Source organism: Protopterus annectens, chromosome 6.part0 (genome assembly GCF_019279795.1).
Source record: "Protopterus annectens isolate FY-2018-M chromosome 6.part0, PAN1.0, whole genome shotgun sequence".
NCBI lineage: Eukaryota > Metazoa > Chordata > Ceratodontiformes > Protopteridae > Protopterus > Protopterus annectens.
The window spans coordinates 1924601239-1924618477 of NC_056737.1; the positions used below are offsets into that span (position 1 = coordinate 1924601239).

Sequence of the window (17239 nt, forward strand, 5' to 3'; positions counted from 1 at the left end):
GGAATCTTCAGAAAGGTGTTGAGCTGGTTAAGATCCAGAATTAGTCTGCAAGTGCTCTCTTTTCTGGGAACCAGAAGCATTCTGGAATAAAACTCCCTCACTACCTGGGCAGGAGGCACAGTTTGAAATGATGCCCTGTACCAAAAAAGAATGGAGCACCTCTGGGAAAAAAGGAAGCTGTTCCTAATGGGGATGAGAAATGCCCTAAAAGGAAGGGAGGGATTTCTAAACCATAATATCTGTGGCTGATAATGGACAGAAACCATCAGTCTGTTGTGATCTTCAACCAATTTGCAAGAGATAGGGAAAGAGGGACAAGAAAATCTGGCTGAGGGGAAGTGGGTAACGGTCAAATAAAACCTCGCTTATCCTGAAAACAGGTTTCTGGGACATAGGAGTCTGAGTAGGCAGACTTAGCATGAAGCACATGTCTAGAACCCTTCTTCCCTCCTAAGGTGGAGGGCAAGACTGCTTATGAACAAAAGCAGACTTGGAGTGATAGCACCACTGAAACATGGGAATAGAAGAAACAAGAATATATTGACTCCTGCAAGGCTTTACACCCTTATCTTGGAGAGATTTGAATAGTTCAGCAGCCACACCAAAAAGATTTTTTACTATCCAAAGGAGCACTCTATAATTTGGCCTTAATGTCATCAGGCAAAGCCTGAAGACTAAGCTAAGAGTAAAGCCTCATAATGGAACCAGAGGCAGTAGCCCTGGAGTAGGCATCAGCTGCATCATAGCTGCATTCGATAGTGTGTGCAGCAATTTGGGAGGTAGAGCCCAACAGGGAAAGGGCAGTAGTCTTCCCCTCAGACTCCGAAAGGTCAGAAACCACTTTGGAAACTTGAGAAAGGAGGGACAAAACATATCTGGTCATATTAGTCTCGTAATTGATGGTATGCAAGGGTGAAGTGACAGCAATGCAAGCCTTTTTGCCTAGCCTCTGCATAGCCCTACTATCCTTACTGAAGGGAGCAACTTAGTAGAGGACAACTTGCGGGGCTTGTCAGAAGCAACACTACAGAATCATCAGCAGAAGGGCATTTATAAAGAAATTTACACTCCACAGGCACTTTGTAAAATCTATCATATTTCTTGAGTCATAGGACTGAGAATCAGGGGCTACAGAAGTTGCTGAAACAGTATCCAGAAGGGCAGCCAGAACATGAGGAACAGCTGATGGCTTAGGAAACTCCATCTGTAGGAGCTCATAATACATTTTCTGAATGTCAGAGACTTGAACAATCCCACTTAAAATCCATCATGCAGGCAATAGTATCCCCAAAGGAAAGTTGCTCCAGTGGCGAATCTGGACTGATGGAATCTCCTTCCTCTGAAGTGTAGTCCAAAGGGGAAAGAATTTGAGAAAAGTAAGCCAGGTGCACTCTTCCCCTAAACTCCAGATCATCATCCAAGTAATACATTTCCCTGGGTCTTTTAAGAGGAATGGAAGACCAGGGAGGGGCAGAAAAAGACACCTCTTGAGGAGACTTTAAAGCCATCAAAGCACTGAATAACCCCCGACTAAAATCCTGCCATTCATGTTGGGGATCCTTAACTACAGGGGAAATATGCTTCAGTTTCTTTTTCTGCAGGACTTCCACACAAAACACCCTTGGAGATTCAGGGCCCTGGTGACATTCAATAAGCATAGTAGAAGAATCTCTTTCCTAATTAGGATATGCAGAATGCTATAATCACCCAAGGCTCTCCTCAACTTCAGGAGCAGATGTTTGTAAAGCCTCCAAGGACATGAAAGAAGTCAGAGCAATGCCAGCCTCTGACAGGGTCGAGGCAGAAAAATCTGAAGCAGCCACCAGGCAATCCTTTGGGCTTTTACTAACCTACAGAGAGATGTCCAGTGAGGTTGGACAGCAGCCCTATCAGACCCAAATTTGTGGGCCTTTTTTTGGCAGACAGCTGATCCTCAGGAAAGGAAGATTGTGCCATAGCACCTTGTGCCAACAGGTTAAGATATTGGTTTTCCAGGTAAGTATATAAAGAGGAGAGACTACTACATAGGGTCTTAAGTACAAAAGGCTGGCAGATAGAACATTGTGCATGGACATGGGAAGCATCAAAACAGAAGAGAGACTGGTTGGGACAGTCTTTATGGGGTTTCTGCCCCACACTGATGTTTTCCCTTTCTGGATGACATGAACACAACAGCACTAAAGGGGAAAAAAAAATAGATGATAAACCCCAGTAGGGCACTTATCTGAAACATGGCTTTGAAACCAGCATAGCAGAAGGACGTTCAGACCAACTTATGGTGTTTGGACTGGTGGCAAAGAAGTTCTGTGCATGCGCATCTGTATGTCACCTTTATGCCCTATACCTTGTGTGGGGAGCATATGTGTGATGTACAATGCCTAGAAGATTTAAAGGCTTTGATGATACACTGCCAGATGCTGGGTGATCCTTGGCAGGAGATCTCTTTGGTTATCAATACTGCAGCAGAGATATGGAAGCATATCAGACATTATTGCAAAAAAAAAAAAAAAAACAGATTAGTAGGTTACATAAAATATTGCATGGTTCATTGGAGATTACTAGGCTAACGGGCCTAAGGCCTTTAAAAGCCTAGCCATTTTATACAAGGGTTCCCCCTAACTGACCTCTGTTAGATGGTTGGGTGAATTTATGGTCTCCAATCCAATTGTCTAGGTTGTGCTTGAATACCGTCATTGAGGAGATCTGCTTCACGTGAGTTTGGAATTTATTCCAAAAGAGCAGCAATCTCTGGGAGACATATCTATCTCTCCAGCATGTTCTGTTAATGTCGCAGGCTAGGTTTTGATCCCTGGAGGGAATGACTCTTGTCCCATTTGATTTGTGGATGTGCAGCATTTCGACTAGGGCAGGGTCAGAGACTGCTCTTAGTCCAGGCACAAATCACCCGTTAGCAGCCTGTAGGATACAGAGTACAGTGGTAGGGCTTTCAGTCTTCCCATGTAGGTCATTTTGGAGGCCCTGAATTTTCTTGGTGAAGAAACCTCTGTGGTCTCTCCAGCTGCTGCAGGTGTCTAGTAAGGTATATGCAAGAGGGAGCATTGTACTCTAAGTGGTCTAATGAGTGTTGAGTACAGAGGAGTTGTAACATCCTTAGTCCTGGATGCAATGCTCTTACTTATGAGATGCGCAATGTAGAAGGTTTTCCTTACCACTGTGGATACATGGATGACAAAGCTTAAATTGCTATCAACCCGTGTTCCCAAATCTTGCGCCACTGGGTTTGAGCTCCGTGGGGTGCTGTCCATATTGAAATTTGCAGGGACTTTCTCTTTGCCAAAGGGGATAATAATGCACATTTTTGCATTTAATTTTAGTCTGTGGCTTTGGCACCAATCATTTGTCTGTTAGTCCCTTTTCTAATATGTTAACATTGTCTGGGGACTCAATGATTACACCCAGTTTGCAATCATCAAACCTGGTAAGTTATAGGCCACCTTTCACTTGGACTTCTGAGAAATAGATTCCAAACAGTAGAGGGCCCAGCACAGATCCTTGTGATATGCTACTGGTAACTGGTCTACTGGTAGAGGTGGAATCCCCAACTTTGACATTGCGAGTTCTGTCGGTGAGCCAGCTGGCTACTCATCTAGTGATGCAAGGATTAATCCCCAGCTGGGAGAGTTTCTCAATGATACCTGAATGGGGGATTGTGTCAAAAGCCTTGGCTATGTCAAGATAGACAGTAAGTACGGTTTTGCCTTCATCCAGGGCTTCCGTGACATTCTCAAAGTCGTCCACCAAGTTAAATAAGCATGAGCTACCCCTTAATGAGGCAAAACAGAGTCCGGTCAAGAGTTTAAAGGTAATCTATATCCAAGATGATTCTTTCCATGTCATTGCAGATAAGGCTGGTTAGGCTTATGGGTCTACAGTTGCCAGGTTTGGTCGGACCCCCTTTGTGCAAGGGGATTACTGTTGTTCTCCATTCTTCTAAAACAAAGCCAGTGCTCAGAGTGCCAAGTGGTTCCACTAGCTCTTATTTTAGATTGTTTAGTAAGCAGCCGGGGATATTATCTGGCACCATAAAGGCCATGATTTTGGCCTTGGAAAGAATGGATATGACCTGCTCTTTGGAGATGCTATGTAGAGGACTGATGTCAGATGTGCTTTGGGGCAGGTGAGGACATAGGGGTGAAGTTTGCACCAAATCTGTCAGCTAGAAGGTTGGCCATTTACTGAGGTTCAGTATGAGAGGTACTGTCCACTATATGTTCAGCACATAGTTTTCGGACATAGATAAAGAATGCTCTATGATTATCCTTAGCTAGAGATGCTACTTCAGCTTCATAACTAGCTTTAGAGAACTTGACAAGATACCTCATTTGCTTATTCAAGCTGTGGAAGGCATTCTTCTGCTGGGCAAGTTCCCTCTTGATCTTAGGCATCAGTTTCTTCATTTTGTTACATAACCTATTTATACCACCAGGGTGGCCTGTTTTTTTGGGAGGGCCTAGTTTGGATCCAGTCAGGTACAGCACAGTCTAAACAGTTGTTTAGATGGTTATATACAGCATTTGTGTACTCCTCTGCATAGAAGTCATTGTTGGCTTACAAATGCTGGCTTAAATACAGGTGAAATTAAACATTTTTACACTAATCTACCAATGGGAAAGCACAAAAAGAGCCTTCCTCCAGTAATCTCCAACTCAGATGAGGCTCAGACCGCACTTCTGCCAAACCGGTGTGGGCAGGATCCTCTTAATGTAAGATGGGTGGAATAGTGCTCAAATGTAACAATGCAATCTAGATTCAGCAAATCTGAATCTAGTCTATGCTATATAGTAGCTACTTAACGAAACAGAAAAGTTTTTTAAAGTGCAGAAAAATAAAGTAAACATCAGCAAAATGATAAAATACAGCCAGCAAAGTGCAAAGAGAAACTCAAAAAGCACTTATTTTTGGGATTTTAGCAGTGGATGCCTTGGATTTCAGCAGAATCTTTCCAGACCTCTGGCAAGTCACCAAACATTGAACAGCTCCGGCTAGATGACCTGCAGTGGTAATTCCCCCTGCACAAACTAGCAACTTTACAAGCAGCTGTGAACACTGGGAGAATATGGAGAGTGTTTCTTATAAAGGATTTTAAACTGGAGATGTTTGCTTATTTACAAGGTATGGGGAGCTACATCTGTGCAATGAAATACTTTTACACAGTTAATCCCTCAGGCCAATCAGATAAAAATATCAAACCTTTCACTAGCAGTTTCCAAATTGAATGGGTTGAATTCAGCTCTGCTCCCATCAGAGTGCAAAAGAATCCTCTTAATGTAAAATAAACTGGTTTTGAGCTCAAGTGCAGTAACAAATGCTTTAACAAAAGTCAGAATTCCTGCAGTATCAGGAATCATTGTTAATAAGTTCACTAACCCTGGGAAATGTTCAACAAAATACAGAAAAAAGTGCACAATGTAAGAGAACACCACAGAAAAACTTTGCAAAACTTAGAAATATTCTACCAGACTCAGGAGAACTTTGGCAAACTCAGAACAGCTTTTGTGGTACCAGAGGCAGTTAGGAACTATTAGAACACTGTATTAGAACTGAAGAGCAGTACAGTAACAAATAGATGGCATTTCTTTGACTGCAGGATGAAAAACAGTCAAATTTAACCAAATAAATAAATGCAGCACAGGTGTTGAATAGTATTGAGACAGAGCAAGTGCAAAAAAAAAAAAAAAAAAAAAAAATGTATCATCTTTATAGGTCCACATGGTTTTAGAAGCAATCCAAGTCTTGTAGTCACAGGTGTCCAACCCAGGCACAGGGAAGCCCTAAATAAATGAGCACAATCTCACAAAAATGCAATTCTTGTATACCAGCAATGATAAGGATCAATAAGAGGAGGTTAGAAAAGATAGAGAAGAGAGACTGGAAAAGCAATTTGCAAGGGAACAATGGAAGACATGCACATGGCTCCTAAGTTTGCAACAATCTAGAAGGTTTGGGATTTTAGCTTGGAAGTGTTTTCAAAGGTATTTTTATACCCCAATCAGACTTCAACAAAGTTTTTCTCAGATAGATGGCAAATGTTGGCAGTGCAATGGTTAAGAGGTAACTGGGAATTTTTGTTTTTAGGGAGTGTAATGAGGTGGCATATTTAAAATACTCTGTAAAGAGTACTCTGCTAGAAATATTGAAGGAGCAAATGGTGGTAACGAAGGAAATTATTATTTCAAGCTGGACACAGGATCTGAATGGAAAAAGCAATTACTAAAAATGGAAATCAAAGACTAAACCAAATGTATTAGAAGTACTGAATATTGTTGGAGAGAGAGAAAAAAATGGAAATGGGATCTTTCAAAAAGAAAGAAATTAGACAAATAAATGGAATTTGTGGGAACAATGCTTCTAAAACTATGTTCAGTAGGAGTGAGGTTTAAAGGAAAGCAGGATTTAAGACATGTAATGTTGGAGTACATGATGGGTGACCACAGTGGTGCAGCGGGGTTCTCTGGTTCGATCCTCGGCTGGGGTGCCTTCTGTGCGGAGTGTGCATGTCCTCCCTGTGGTCACGTCGGTTTCCTCCGGGTGCTCTGATTTCCTCCCACATCCCAAAGACATGCTGTAGGTGGACTGGACACTCTAAATTGGCCCTAGGCATGAATGTGTGCGTGTGTGCCTTCTGTGGAAGGTTGAGTGCAGGGCTGGCAACTAGACACCGTAAAACTCCACTGTCAATCATGAGGGGACAGGTGATCCACTGTGGTGACCCTTAACCAGGAAAAGCCGAAAGAAGAAGAATGTTGGAGTACATGAAAGTTATATAAACAAAGAAAACACATACAATGTATAACGTATGTACGTGAAAAAATGTTAATGTGACTTTCTATTAATGTACGTGTGCCTATGTCTTAAGTGATATTTTAACAAATGCTTAAAAATACAGTCCCTGATGGCCTGAACACAGACCTTCAGTGAAAGTAAAGGGCAGTAATAATGTATACTTATTTGTACACACATTCCACACCAGGTTGGTCTAAAAAGCTTTGTATGATGCTCCGAGTAGGGATCCACTTAAACATTACATTTCATACACATTTGATACTGTGCGTGGACTTCATGCTACAGTTCATTTTTTTCATCTTATTATGAACTGAATCCTCGAATAAGGCAGATTTGGGTTTAATTCTAGATCCATCACACTCCATTTTTGAGTGAATATGAATGGGAAAACATTTGAGTTTAATATTTTTTTGTAATATTTATATTTCATTTTGCATTAACCTGTTGTATTCACAAAAGCAGGAATACATAAGATGGTAAATGCGAAACACTTAAATGTTGCATTTATTCTTAGGTTTGATTAACATTCAAGAAACCTTTTTGGATTTTTATCATTTCAATCAGACGCAGATAAAGGTTTCTAATGGAAGGAGACAAATTGTAAACACAATGTAATACGATCAGAATGATCATTCAAGAAGCACAAGGTAAACTATTCCATAGATTCACCATAAATTTATCTACAGTTACTATATTAATAATACATGAATATATAATCTTAAATAAAAGGAATATCCGAGTGCAGTTTCTAACAAGGCAACACTAGTATCTGAAAAATGTGCAGTTTATCAATCAAGTCCCTATTTGCCTTTATCTGAAAAGAATAGAAAGTAACAAACAGGTTTCTATTAGATTTGCTTTAGAAGTATCCTGTTCCATAAACCCATTATATCCATAATAGTAAGCGTTGCTAAAATTCTTTTCATTAAACCAACAAAGCCTGAAAACCTGTATTTTTTAAATTAAGAGGTAGTATATCCATATACATTTATATATTAAGAGAATATGTGTTTGTATACCCACTTCAGTGATGAGTTACAAAAGCATTTAAGCATGCAGACATTCTTTTTGGTCTCACTTTTGAAATATTGGCACCTGAAATGCCAAGTGCCTATGAGCCAGAAAAACAAGATAATCCTACATAATGAATCTCTAACATCACTCTTCTCCTTTAAACTTTTTTTTTTTTTTTTTTTAAAGGGGAGGAAGCCCCCCTGCAGTCCCCCATGGTGGCGTGGGGAACTGTTCCTCCCACACAACGTATATATACAAACTCCAAGACTGCCATACCTCAGAAAAAAGGGAATATTCTGGGAAATGGCAATCTCCGACTTGGTAATTGCAAGTCCATTCTTTCTGCCATTTAGACTCCATGTTTCTGGACTCACTCTAGCAGTTCCCAACATTTAAAATGTTTTTCTACAGGTTCCCTATTAAGCTGTCGCAGACACAGATTGCCGAATGCGTCCTTGTCGAACAGTAAAGTGAGAAAAGGCAAAATAGCAAAGTGGCATTTCAGCAAATTCTTTCCCTGGGAAAGAAGTTGTTTGGCCGCTTTTGCTACTTTGCCTTTTCGGCACTGTAGTGCGATCTCAGAGGTGGTATATTTAAGTAGGGTGTGTGTTGGGGGCACAGTGTGGGGGGGTGAAGCCCCCCACGTTCAGTAATGTTTTACTGTTTTTTTTTGTTTTTTTTTCGGAACACTGATTGTTTTCCATTGGAAAATAATCGCTGTCCTGAAGTTTCGACGTTGTAAGCTTTCGCTTACATGGGGTCGATTTATCTGTCGTTGGCTCTTCTGAGCGTGCAATATGATAATATATACCCTTTTTCTTCTACTTGACATTGTAGACCTCACACAAATTGTCTGCAAATGAAAAAAAAATTCTACCTTACACTGTACACAAATTCAATTGCACCTTAAGTCAAGACTGAATTTCCTTCACATACACATGCTGAGATTTTGGAAAGCATCAGCATATAACATGTTTTGGTTCACTACAAAGGGCCAAATTCCAAGTGGCAAGGCCTGAAATGGACAACCATAGTGCTGCTCCAATATGTGGCTAGTGCTTACTCCATTAGGGAAGTATGTTTATATGGGAGGAGCCAGTAATGGTAGACAACTCAGAGGCCACAAAGTGGTGTCTGCAGTGTATTAATCATTTAATTTCTATACATGCCACCTTTTGAGATCCCAAACCTGCATACCACAAAAAAGGCCTAAACTGACAGATAGCAAATGTAGATGATGCTTCTAATTTATTCAAGATATTATACAGTCACTAAATGAACGTATATTAGATAGCAACATGCTCGTACAGGAGAGGTAAACCAGCCATGAAATGACAGCATGGTAGCATATAATGTGCTGAGCAGGATGTTCAGACGGAACTGGAATATGTAGTAGTGAGGAAGACTCGAAGAAAACCATCCCAGTATGACCTGAGCACATTCTGACAGACATATTTAGTACATAAATTAGAGGAACCTACACTAGACCAATTTTTTTTTGGGGGGGGATGATATAACACGGAGCTTTGACAAAGCTTAAAGCTTTAAGATTAAGTTAGTACATGTAAAACTGGGGATTTGGGGATACCATAGATCCTTGTATCCTTAGGCTAACAGATAATTTCCTTTTTTTTAATCTAGGGATGTGAATGCTCCTAACATGTTTCACCAAGAGTGGCTTAAGTGTCCTGTGACATGGGGATATTTACAGTAGGGAGACATGTATACAGTACATATGGGTATCTATAATCTTTCTCTGACAGCAAAGTTACTTCTCTGTCTTGGAAACCTGATTTTCTGTCGCATGTTTCAGCAAGAGTGACAAGACTTTTTTCTGAAATATAGGGGTATATACAGTATAGGAATTGGATGTGTACAGGTGTATATGAGTGTTAATGACCTTAGGCAGGAGACTGTTACCTACAATGGGGGCCTGATTGCTCTTCACGTGCTTCAGCAGGAGGAGTGACTGCCTTTTCTGAAATGTGGGAATATACACAATTGTGGTAGTTACACACACACACACACACACACACACACACACACACACACACACACACACACACACACAATATATATGGGAGTATTTTTTTTTTTCTTATTTGACATTTGTTGACGGGGTTTAGGTTCATAGGTTCATAGATTAGTACTAGACTAACTGCCCTTGCGAGCCATTTTAAGCCTAGCCAATTATCCCTTGTGAGACTCAAACCCTGCACCTTGTGGTTGTAAGGCAAACACCTTAACCATTAGGCCACCCTCCTACTAGTTTGTCCTACTGAGCTGAAGCCCTTTTTCAGCGGAGGCCCGGGGAGAAAATTACAAGAAAAATCAAGTAGAAAAACAAACACTCGGATATAATACAAGGTATGGAGTACAGATTTCTGCATCCTGTTACTGGACTTAATGTTTCATATGGGACATTTGTCATGGCATGCCTGTATTTTTCAGACATACCACTATTTTTTTTTTTTTTTTCTGTGTACACCAGATCAGCATCATCATTTAGATTATTGAAATCAGAAGCAAGTAAATCACTGAATGCTGAGGGCTTGCTTATCCCCCAGACTACATACAATACACAAATGTTTTATGTTGGCATCAGTTTCATTTTTTTCCAAGAGTTAAAGGCATGAGGCAGTACATTTATTCTGATTGCAAACTATTCTTTAACTTGGTCCAAAGTAAAATGTGGAATTTCAGTTACTCTAGAGAAAATAAACTGAGTTGCCATCTTTCATATGAAAGATTTGCCAATTTTCAATCACATACTGCAAGTTAAAACACCATCTCAAGGGCTTATATTAATATAATGCTACAGGCTAATTATATCAGAGTAATAAAAAATGTATGTGGAACACTGGCAAAAGTTTAATTCAATTAATAGCAAAGATGCTTTTGTACTAACTGACATGCTGATAAATGTTCAACTTGTACCTTCTTGTGTGACAAACTCCAGCTAATCTTTCACAAATGAAATGTTAAGTACTGCATGCTACAAGTTTATTTCTTTAGCTGTCTGAAACTACCCTTATCCTAGATTACTAAGAGAGACATTGGACTGTACAAAAATAATGTTCATTTATGAGAAACTATTACAAGAATCATAGGAAAGCCAAAATGACCTGTTGCTTCAGCTACTAGAACACTGTTACTTGTAAGACACCTAGGTTCCATTTTTAATGGTTTCTGCTGTTTTATAAATGTTTTAAGATATGACTGCATAGTTTTATTTTTTATTTCTTCTGAAAGGCAGCACCTGTCCAAACTTTTCCCTATCTAGTATTATAGGCATGTTTATGTCCAGCACATACTCTCCTAACCTTCTACCGTATCTAATCCATTTCTCTAACAGGATGCTCTTGATTCCCACAACACTGGAGTGTGAAACGCAGTTTAGTGTACTTTAAGTTCACTGTTCCCTAGACAGCACCAATTTCCCTCCATTTCCAAACTGAGGTCACCTACAGTGCAGACACTGCTTTTGCATCATTATGCTGGGCAGTTTAGTGCACCATTACAAAAATGCATCCTATGCAGCTGCCTCTGCATCTGGTGTACAGTTTGCACTACAACAGCAGAGGGGGAGGGAAGGGATGACTAGGCTGGGGATGCTTCCAAGGAGGAAGCTCTCTCATCTTTACATCCTCCAGAATGTACTAATTAAACTGTCTCCTCAACTCCCCCTTTATCTACATGCAACATACAACTCGTACAAGTATGGAAGTGGATGGTACTTGGCTCCAGTGACAGGCAGAAATAAAACACATTCACTCTGAACTACTCACAAAAAGGAAAGTTATACTTTGCCTAACTCCATTCCTTCCATCCAGAATGTCTTACAGCCAAAGTCAACATCATCGGGCAACTGAACATATTAGAAAAATGTAGTTTCTATGCACAGCAATGTAAACTGGCAAGTAAAAAAAACATCCCTTCTATTAACCGTGAGCACTCTTGGTTCATATACTGCTGTGCTCTAATGCAGGATTTTAAACACTACTTTGTTAACATGTAAAATTAATTAGACTGTTCAATAATTTGACCACCATTTACCACTGCAGTTTATAAACTTACCTCTTCCATTACAATAGCTACGGTTTTGTTTTCCAAACTGGCTGGCAAATCCCAAGCAACAAGATAACAGCAACATTTTGCAGGATTCAACCAATATGAAATTACATCATTTCCTGTAGTGCTGCTATTAGCAATGCTTCCTAGGGCCCATTTCACTTCCCTCTCCAAGATGTCTGGCTCTACAAAGAACTTACCACTGTATGCATCAGTAATAAGGTCTTTCCGATGCAACTTTTCTGGATATTACCACAGTGTATTTTCTACTTGTGCTAGGTCCCTTCCATCTTTGGCTATGTCGATTTTTACCTCAAACGTCTGTACAATATTACCAGTCTGCCTGGAGAGAGGCTTATCTTTCCCATTCAATCATGTTCAACTATTTGCAATACTTTAATCATATATTCTTACTCTTCTCTGAAACTCTGCATTCAGTTTGATCTGTATTAGCTATCAGCATTATCTTTTGTTTTCCTACTCTTTTCAGCCACTTCCTAAAGCCGCTACAGAACCATTTCACTCCTAACTTCCACTCTACTTGGAATATTTATTGCTGTCACCTCCTTGACTGCATCACAAAACTGCTGTAGTTACCAGATCGATATCCCTTAAATCTGTTAATTTGTACTGCATATTTGTTGGTCGTATTGTGGCTTTTCTTAATTTAATTCCATAATGACAAGTAGCCGATGGTCAGGCTGACTGCAATACTGATTGTCAGCATTAGTCAGCTCCAGGTCTTATTTTTGCCAGTGGTACAGACCTCTTCAATCTCAGATTGCCAAGTATGTAATCAATATGATTTCCAAATCAACCACCTGGTGATATCCATTTGTAAAGCCATCTCTCAGACTGTTGAAAAAAAGTTTATGATCTGTGAAATACCTTTGAGAACTTTATTAGTTTATGGCCTACTTCATGAAGTCCTTCAAAACCGAACTGTAATTCCAGTTATACTTCAGCTGTCAATTTTATCATTCCAGTTACCAGACGTCAATGTACTATTTTTTGGTGTTATATGCTGAAGGTGCAGCAGATGCTCTGAAAACTTGTAGACTTCCTCCTCTTTGGCATCCATCGCTGAAGCATAAATACTCTTTGAAAAGTCAGTCTGCACATCATGGTAACATACTGTGCATCATTTCTTCATTGTATATGGCCCTCCATCCAGCAACAACCCCCTGCAATCACATGTGATCTACGTCTAGAATTCCTAGCTAAATCATTCTACTATTACATTCTACCTTATACAACACAAAGGGCATTGATCTACATAATGCTCTAACATGTGACCATCAATGGAGCAAATTTCAAAACTTTATGATGAATATACAGCTGATTATATGAAATTAAGATCAAACAGCAAAAGGATACAGTCAACAATACGACCTCCATGAATATTGCCATGCTGAGAGAAGTGCAGCTTTATAAATTTCCCAAAGCGACTGGAATTGTTATTGTAAACAGTCTTGGCATTTCCAAAGGCTTCCATAATTGGACTGCAAGGACAAAGAGAAAAAAAGACAGACATTTTATTATGTAACATTTGAGAACTGTGGTGATTTAACAACTAAACAGATTAACACAACATGGCAACAGCAACTTCATGCCACATAAACCAGTTATGAAATGTACTCACTATAATGACTGGTATTCAATATTTCATTCTTGCAAGCTGGTTAATTATGCCAGGTAGTAGAGCTTTATTGAAAAAAAAAATTCTTCTGAAGTAGATATCCAATGAGGACCAACTCACACTAGTGACAAAACATCAGTACAAAAAACAAGTGGCCCCTGCAGCTTTCCTCCAAGTCTGCATTTTGGTGCAGTATAAATTATCAACTTCACAATGCAAAAATCCAAAATGACATCAGACTGGTAGTTCTGAAAATCCAATGAGGAAAAATGCAATCCCACAGAAACAGCCACCAAAAGCAATGGAGAGGGGAAACAGTGAAGTCCAAAAACCTGCAAATACACCCTTATGGTGAGCACCACACAAATATTGCACTTTCCTTACTTCTAGGACAGTAACACACGATGATAAACTGAATAGACATTTCCTTAGATGCAAATTATTAGCCTACAATACTTCAGAGTGTCACTTTAACAAAGCTTGTGCCTCTAAAGCATCCAGTTTGTAAAGAGTTTAGAGTCATGCACAACTGATAAAAGTGGTGATCACACAAACATCCTCAGAAGAGTCAGGAAGCAGCACGTCAATGTGATGGTGGAAAAACCTGTGGAAGTGTTTCACAAAAGCCTATTACATTTACATAAGATGGCATTAGCCAAGCAATTTTAGGAGCTTACTTGCCTACTCTCTATGCCCCCTGCAAGACAAAGTGCTTCAGACACAAGATGGCACTACTGCATGCAGTGACAAAATAAATATAACCCTTATGACCTACGTGCTGGAGAAGCTGGCTAGGGAATGTGGGAGTGACTGTCCGCCATCAGTTCCACTGTCCCAGTGGGGGAATGTAGTCCAGGCTGCCATAACACTTGTAACTAGCCTCTCAACGCAGTAAAGGGGTCATGATATAAATGGTCACCAAGCAGAAGGTGCTGCAGTTACAGCTTAGCCTTCCTGGCATCTGGCATTGTAGGTATTTAACTTTTGAGGTTTGCCATAGTGAAGTGGGGGGTTGGAGCACATCATAAACCTGACGAATGCTGGGCTGATTAACTCTCCCACTGGGAACAAAAGGGTTAGTCAACAGGATGGCAAATGGTTGGCAGGCACAGCGAAAAAGTTTAACTGGTTCAGAAGTACTTGTCAAGTCTTATAAAAGTTTTACCTACTGGAAATTGAAGTACTTTCTTCCAACCCAGTTGCTTCCAGAAGATTAATACCAAAAACCCTTAAAAAATTACAGAGGAGGGGGCAAGCCCCACTGCATCCCCTCCCATGTGGTGAGAGTTCTACCTCCACATCCCCCTGGATTACATATACCAAAATCCATGGTCACACTGCAGTGAGGGAGGAAGCACAAAATGCCCCAAAATCACTCCACTGGCTCAATCGACAACATTGTGGTGAAATTTCCCACGATATTAAATTTACAAACGAACACCTCTCATCTAGCAATGCTGTGACAACCTACAACTGTGCCCTTATAAAAACTTAATTTTAGGTCAGCTACAGATACTGGTTCAAAAAGGGAAAGGAACAAACAAGTTAAAAACTGCTGCCAGATGCACCTTTGCTGTAGGCTTAAGCCTTTGTGAAAGATTTTGTATGGATAAGTACAGAACCATCAACGGGAAACAAAAAAAAAAAATCTGTTCTTTTCTCAAATGTAAAAACAGCTTTCACTTCAAGAACCAGGCCCATGCTTATACTTATCAAGGGTATCAGAACTTGTCAGAGATTTGGGATCTATGGCTAGGCTTAAAAAGATCCTTGTGTTCGCTAGCCTAGTAAACACCTATAAACCTATGAACTTAAAGTGGTTAGATTTGAACAGCTTACAGAAAAATGGTGACAGGATACTAAAGGCAGCACTGTTCTAACAATTAAGGGAAGGGCAGAAACCAAACACACACATGCAGAGACATGAAGAATCCTTAATGAGAGATTCTGAGCAAAAAGGTTGCCAGGGTGTATAAAGATGTCATTTAAGCCAGTAACTCAAAAGTCAACACCATTAAGGATCTGATCTGACTAATTTTGTCAGAAACTGAAAAGGCTAACATTTCAGATTTTGAAAAACATCAGAATCTACTTGGGAAGTTCCACAAAATGATTATGATCTATTATGGTTACAAGATATTCATGACAGGAAAAGAGATGGACTCTGTTAGAAGGCCAGAATACTAGTAACTGGTAGAATCTATTTTCAGGTGCCACTGTCTCAATTCAAGTCTAAATTCATCTATGGTAAGGGGATAGAACAGGTTTATGAATCAGACCTCTATCTTGTCTTTTGCTTTTATGAAGAGGTGCCCTTTAAACAGAAAGAAGCTGTGTGTTGCTGAACTAATTAGAATGACCCAAGAGTGGGGACATGGGATACAAGGTCCACAGATTTACAGCTGGAGTCATAAGACTTAAAAGTAATCATCTCATCCTAAGGTAAAGGACTGCACATCATCCATACTACTAGAAGAGAATTCTGATGAAAATATTCCCTCTGACAGACTGAAGACTGGACCACTACAAAAAGTCAAAGGTCTCTGGAGATTTCTTGACTGACTCTGCGCTGCAGCAAATGCTACACTTTGCATTTTGCTTTCAAGAATTGAAGGGAAGGATAGCTGGAACAGTTAACGAATGTTCTGCACAGGACACAGTTACCTTAGGGAGTGAGAGTACAATGCAACATCCTGATAAATGCTCTCCAATGACCAAGAGCAACTCTGTTGTGTGCAGTGATATTCTTCCACCAACCACTTCCTGTGATGGGAAGTGGTCAGTGTAAGTCAGCACTGCTGGAGGGGTTCTCCTTGAAGGAAGACTCACTGGTAGGTAACAGGATGCTAAGCAGGGTGTGAACTGCTGCCTCTGAGTTGTTGTCTAGATAGCCACAGAAATGGCTTGGGTTATTGATGTAGTGACTGGCAAGCTGAGGGCATTGCAACTATTAACACAGTTTCAGATGGGTTCTTAGATAAGTTTTCAGTTGCAGAAAAAGGTGAAGTCCCAAGACTGAAAAAACTCCCTTATTAGCCGCAACAAAAAGTTGAGATTTCTCATCAAATCCTCTAATGCCAGAATTGCAGCAGACACTAAAAACAATCACAAAGCCTTCTATAGTTATATCAAGAACCTCCATGGCAATACCTAGATTTTGCCAAAATACTGGCCAACAGATTCAGTGTCAGCTTTACCCCGCTCTCTCACCTAAATGACCAATCACAATACTGGAAAAATGCCAGGCACCCACCATTACTGCAGCACGGGCTAAAGCTGCATTGTCCAAGGCCAAGAATACAGATTTTATAGGACCTGATAATATTCCTGGCTGTGTTCTGCATGAACTACAAAGCGAACTGGCACCACGTCTGTATGCCCTGTTCAGTCACAGCCTCACCTCATGCTTTGATCCTACTGAATGGCGCACTGCTACAGTTATCCCTCTCCATAAAGGGGGAGCTACTACAGACCCTAGGAATTATCGCCCCATTAACCTGACTATTCAGATATGTAAAGTTATGGAGCTCATCAGCATGGACCTGATTAACAAAGATATAGAAAATCTCCAAACTCTGGACCCCACGCAGTTTGGCTTTCTGAAAGGGAAATCATGCCTGCTCCATCTGGTTGACTTCTTTGAGTCAGTCACCAGAGCTGAGGATGAAGGAAAGGAAGTGCATACAGCCTGCCTCGATTTGGCCAAGGCCT

General features: G+C 40.3%; 1 protein-coding gene across 1 annotated transcript in view; it reads right to left on the minus strand.

Annotated features, from left to right (window-relative positions):
* Positions 1 to 17239, minus strand: part of LOC122804987 (unconventional myosin-X-like) — a 2302513-nt gene that overhangs the window by 2239264 nt on the left and 46010 nt on the right. The window contains exon 2 of the mRNA XM_044075233.1: positions 13267 to 13391. Within this exon, the coding sequence (XP_043931168.1) occupies positions 13267 to 13391 (125 nt within the window). The remainder of the gene's footprint in view (positions 1 to 13266; positions 13392 to 17239) is intronic.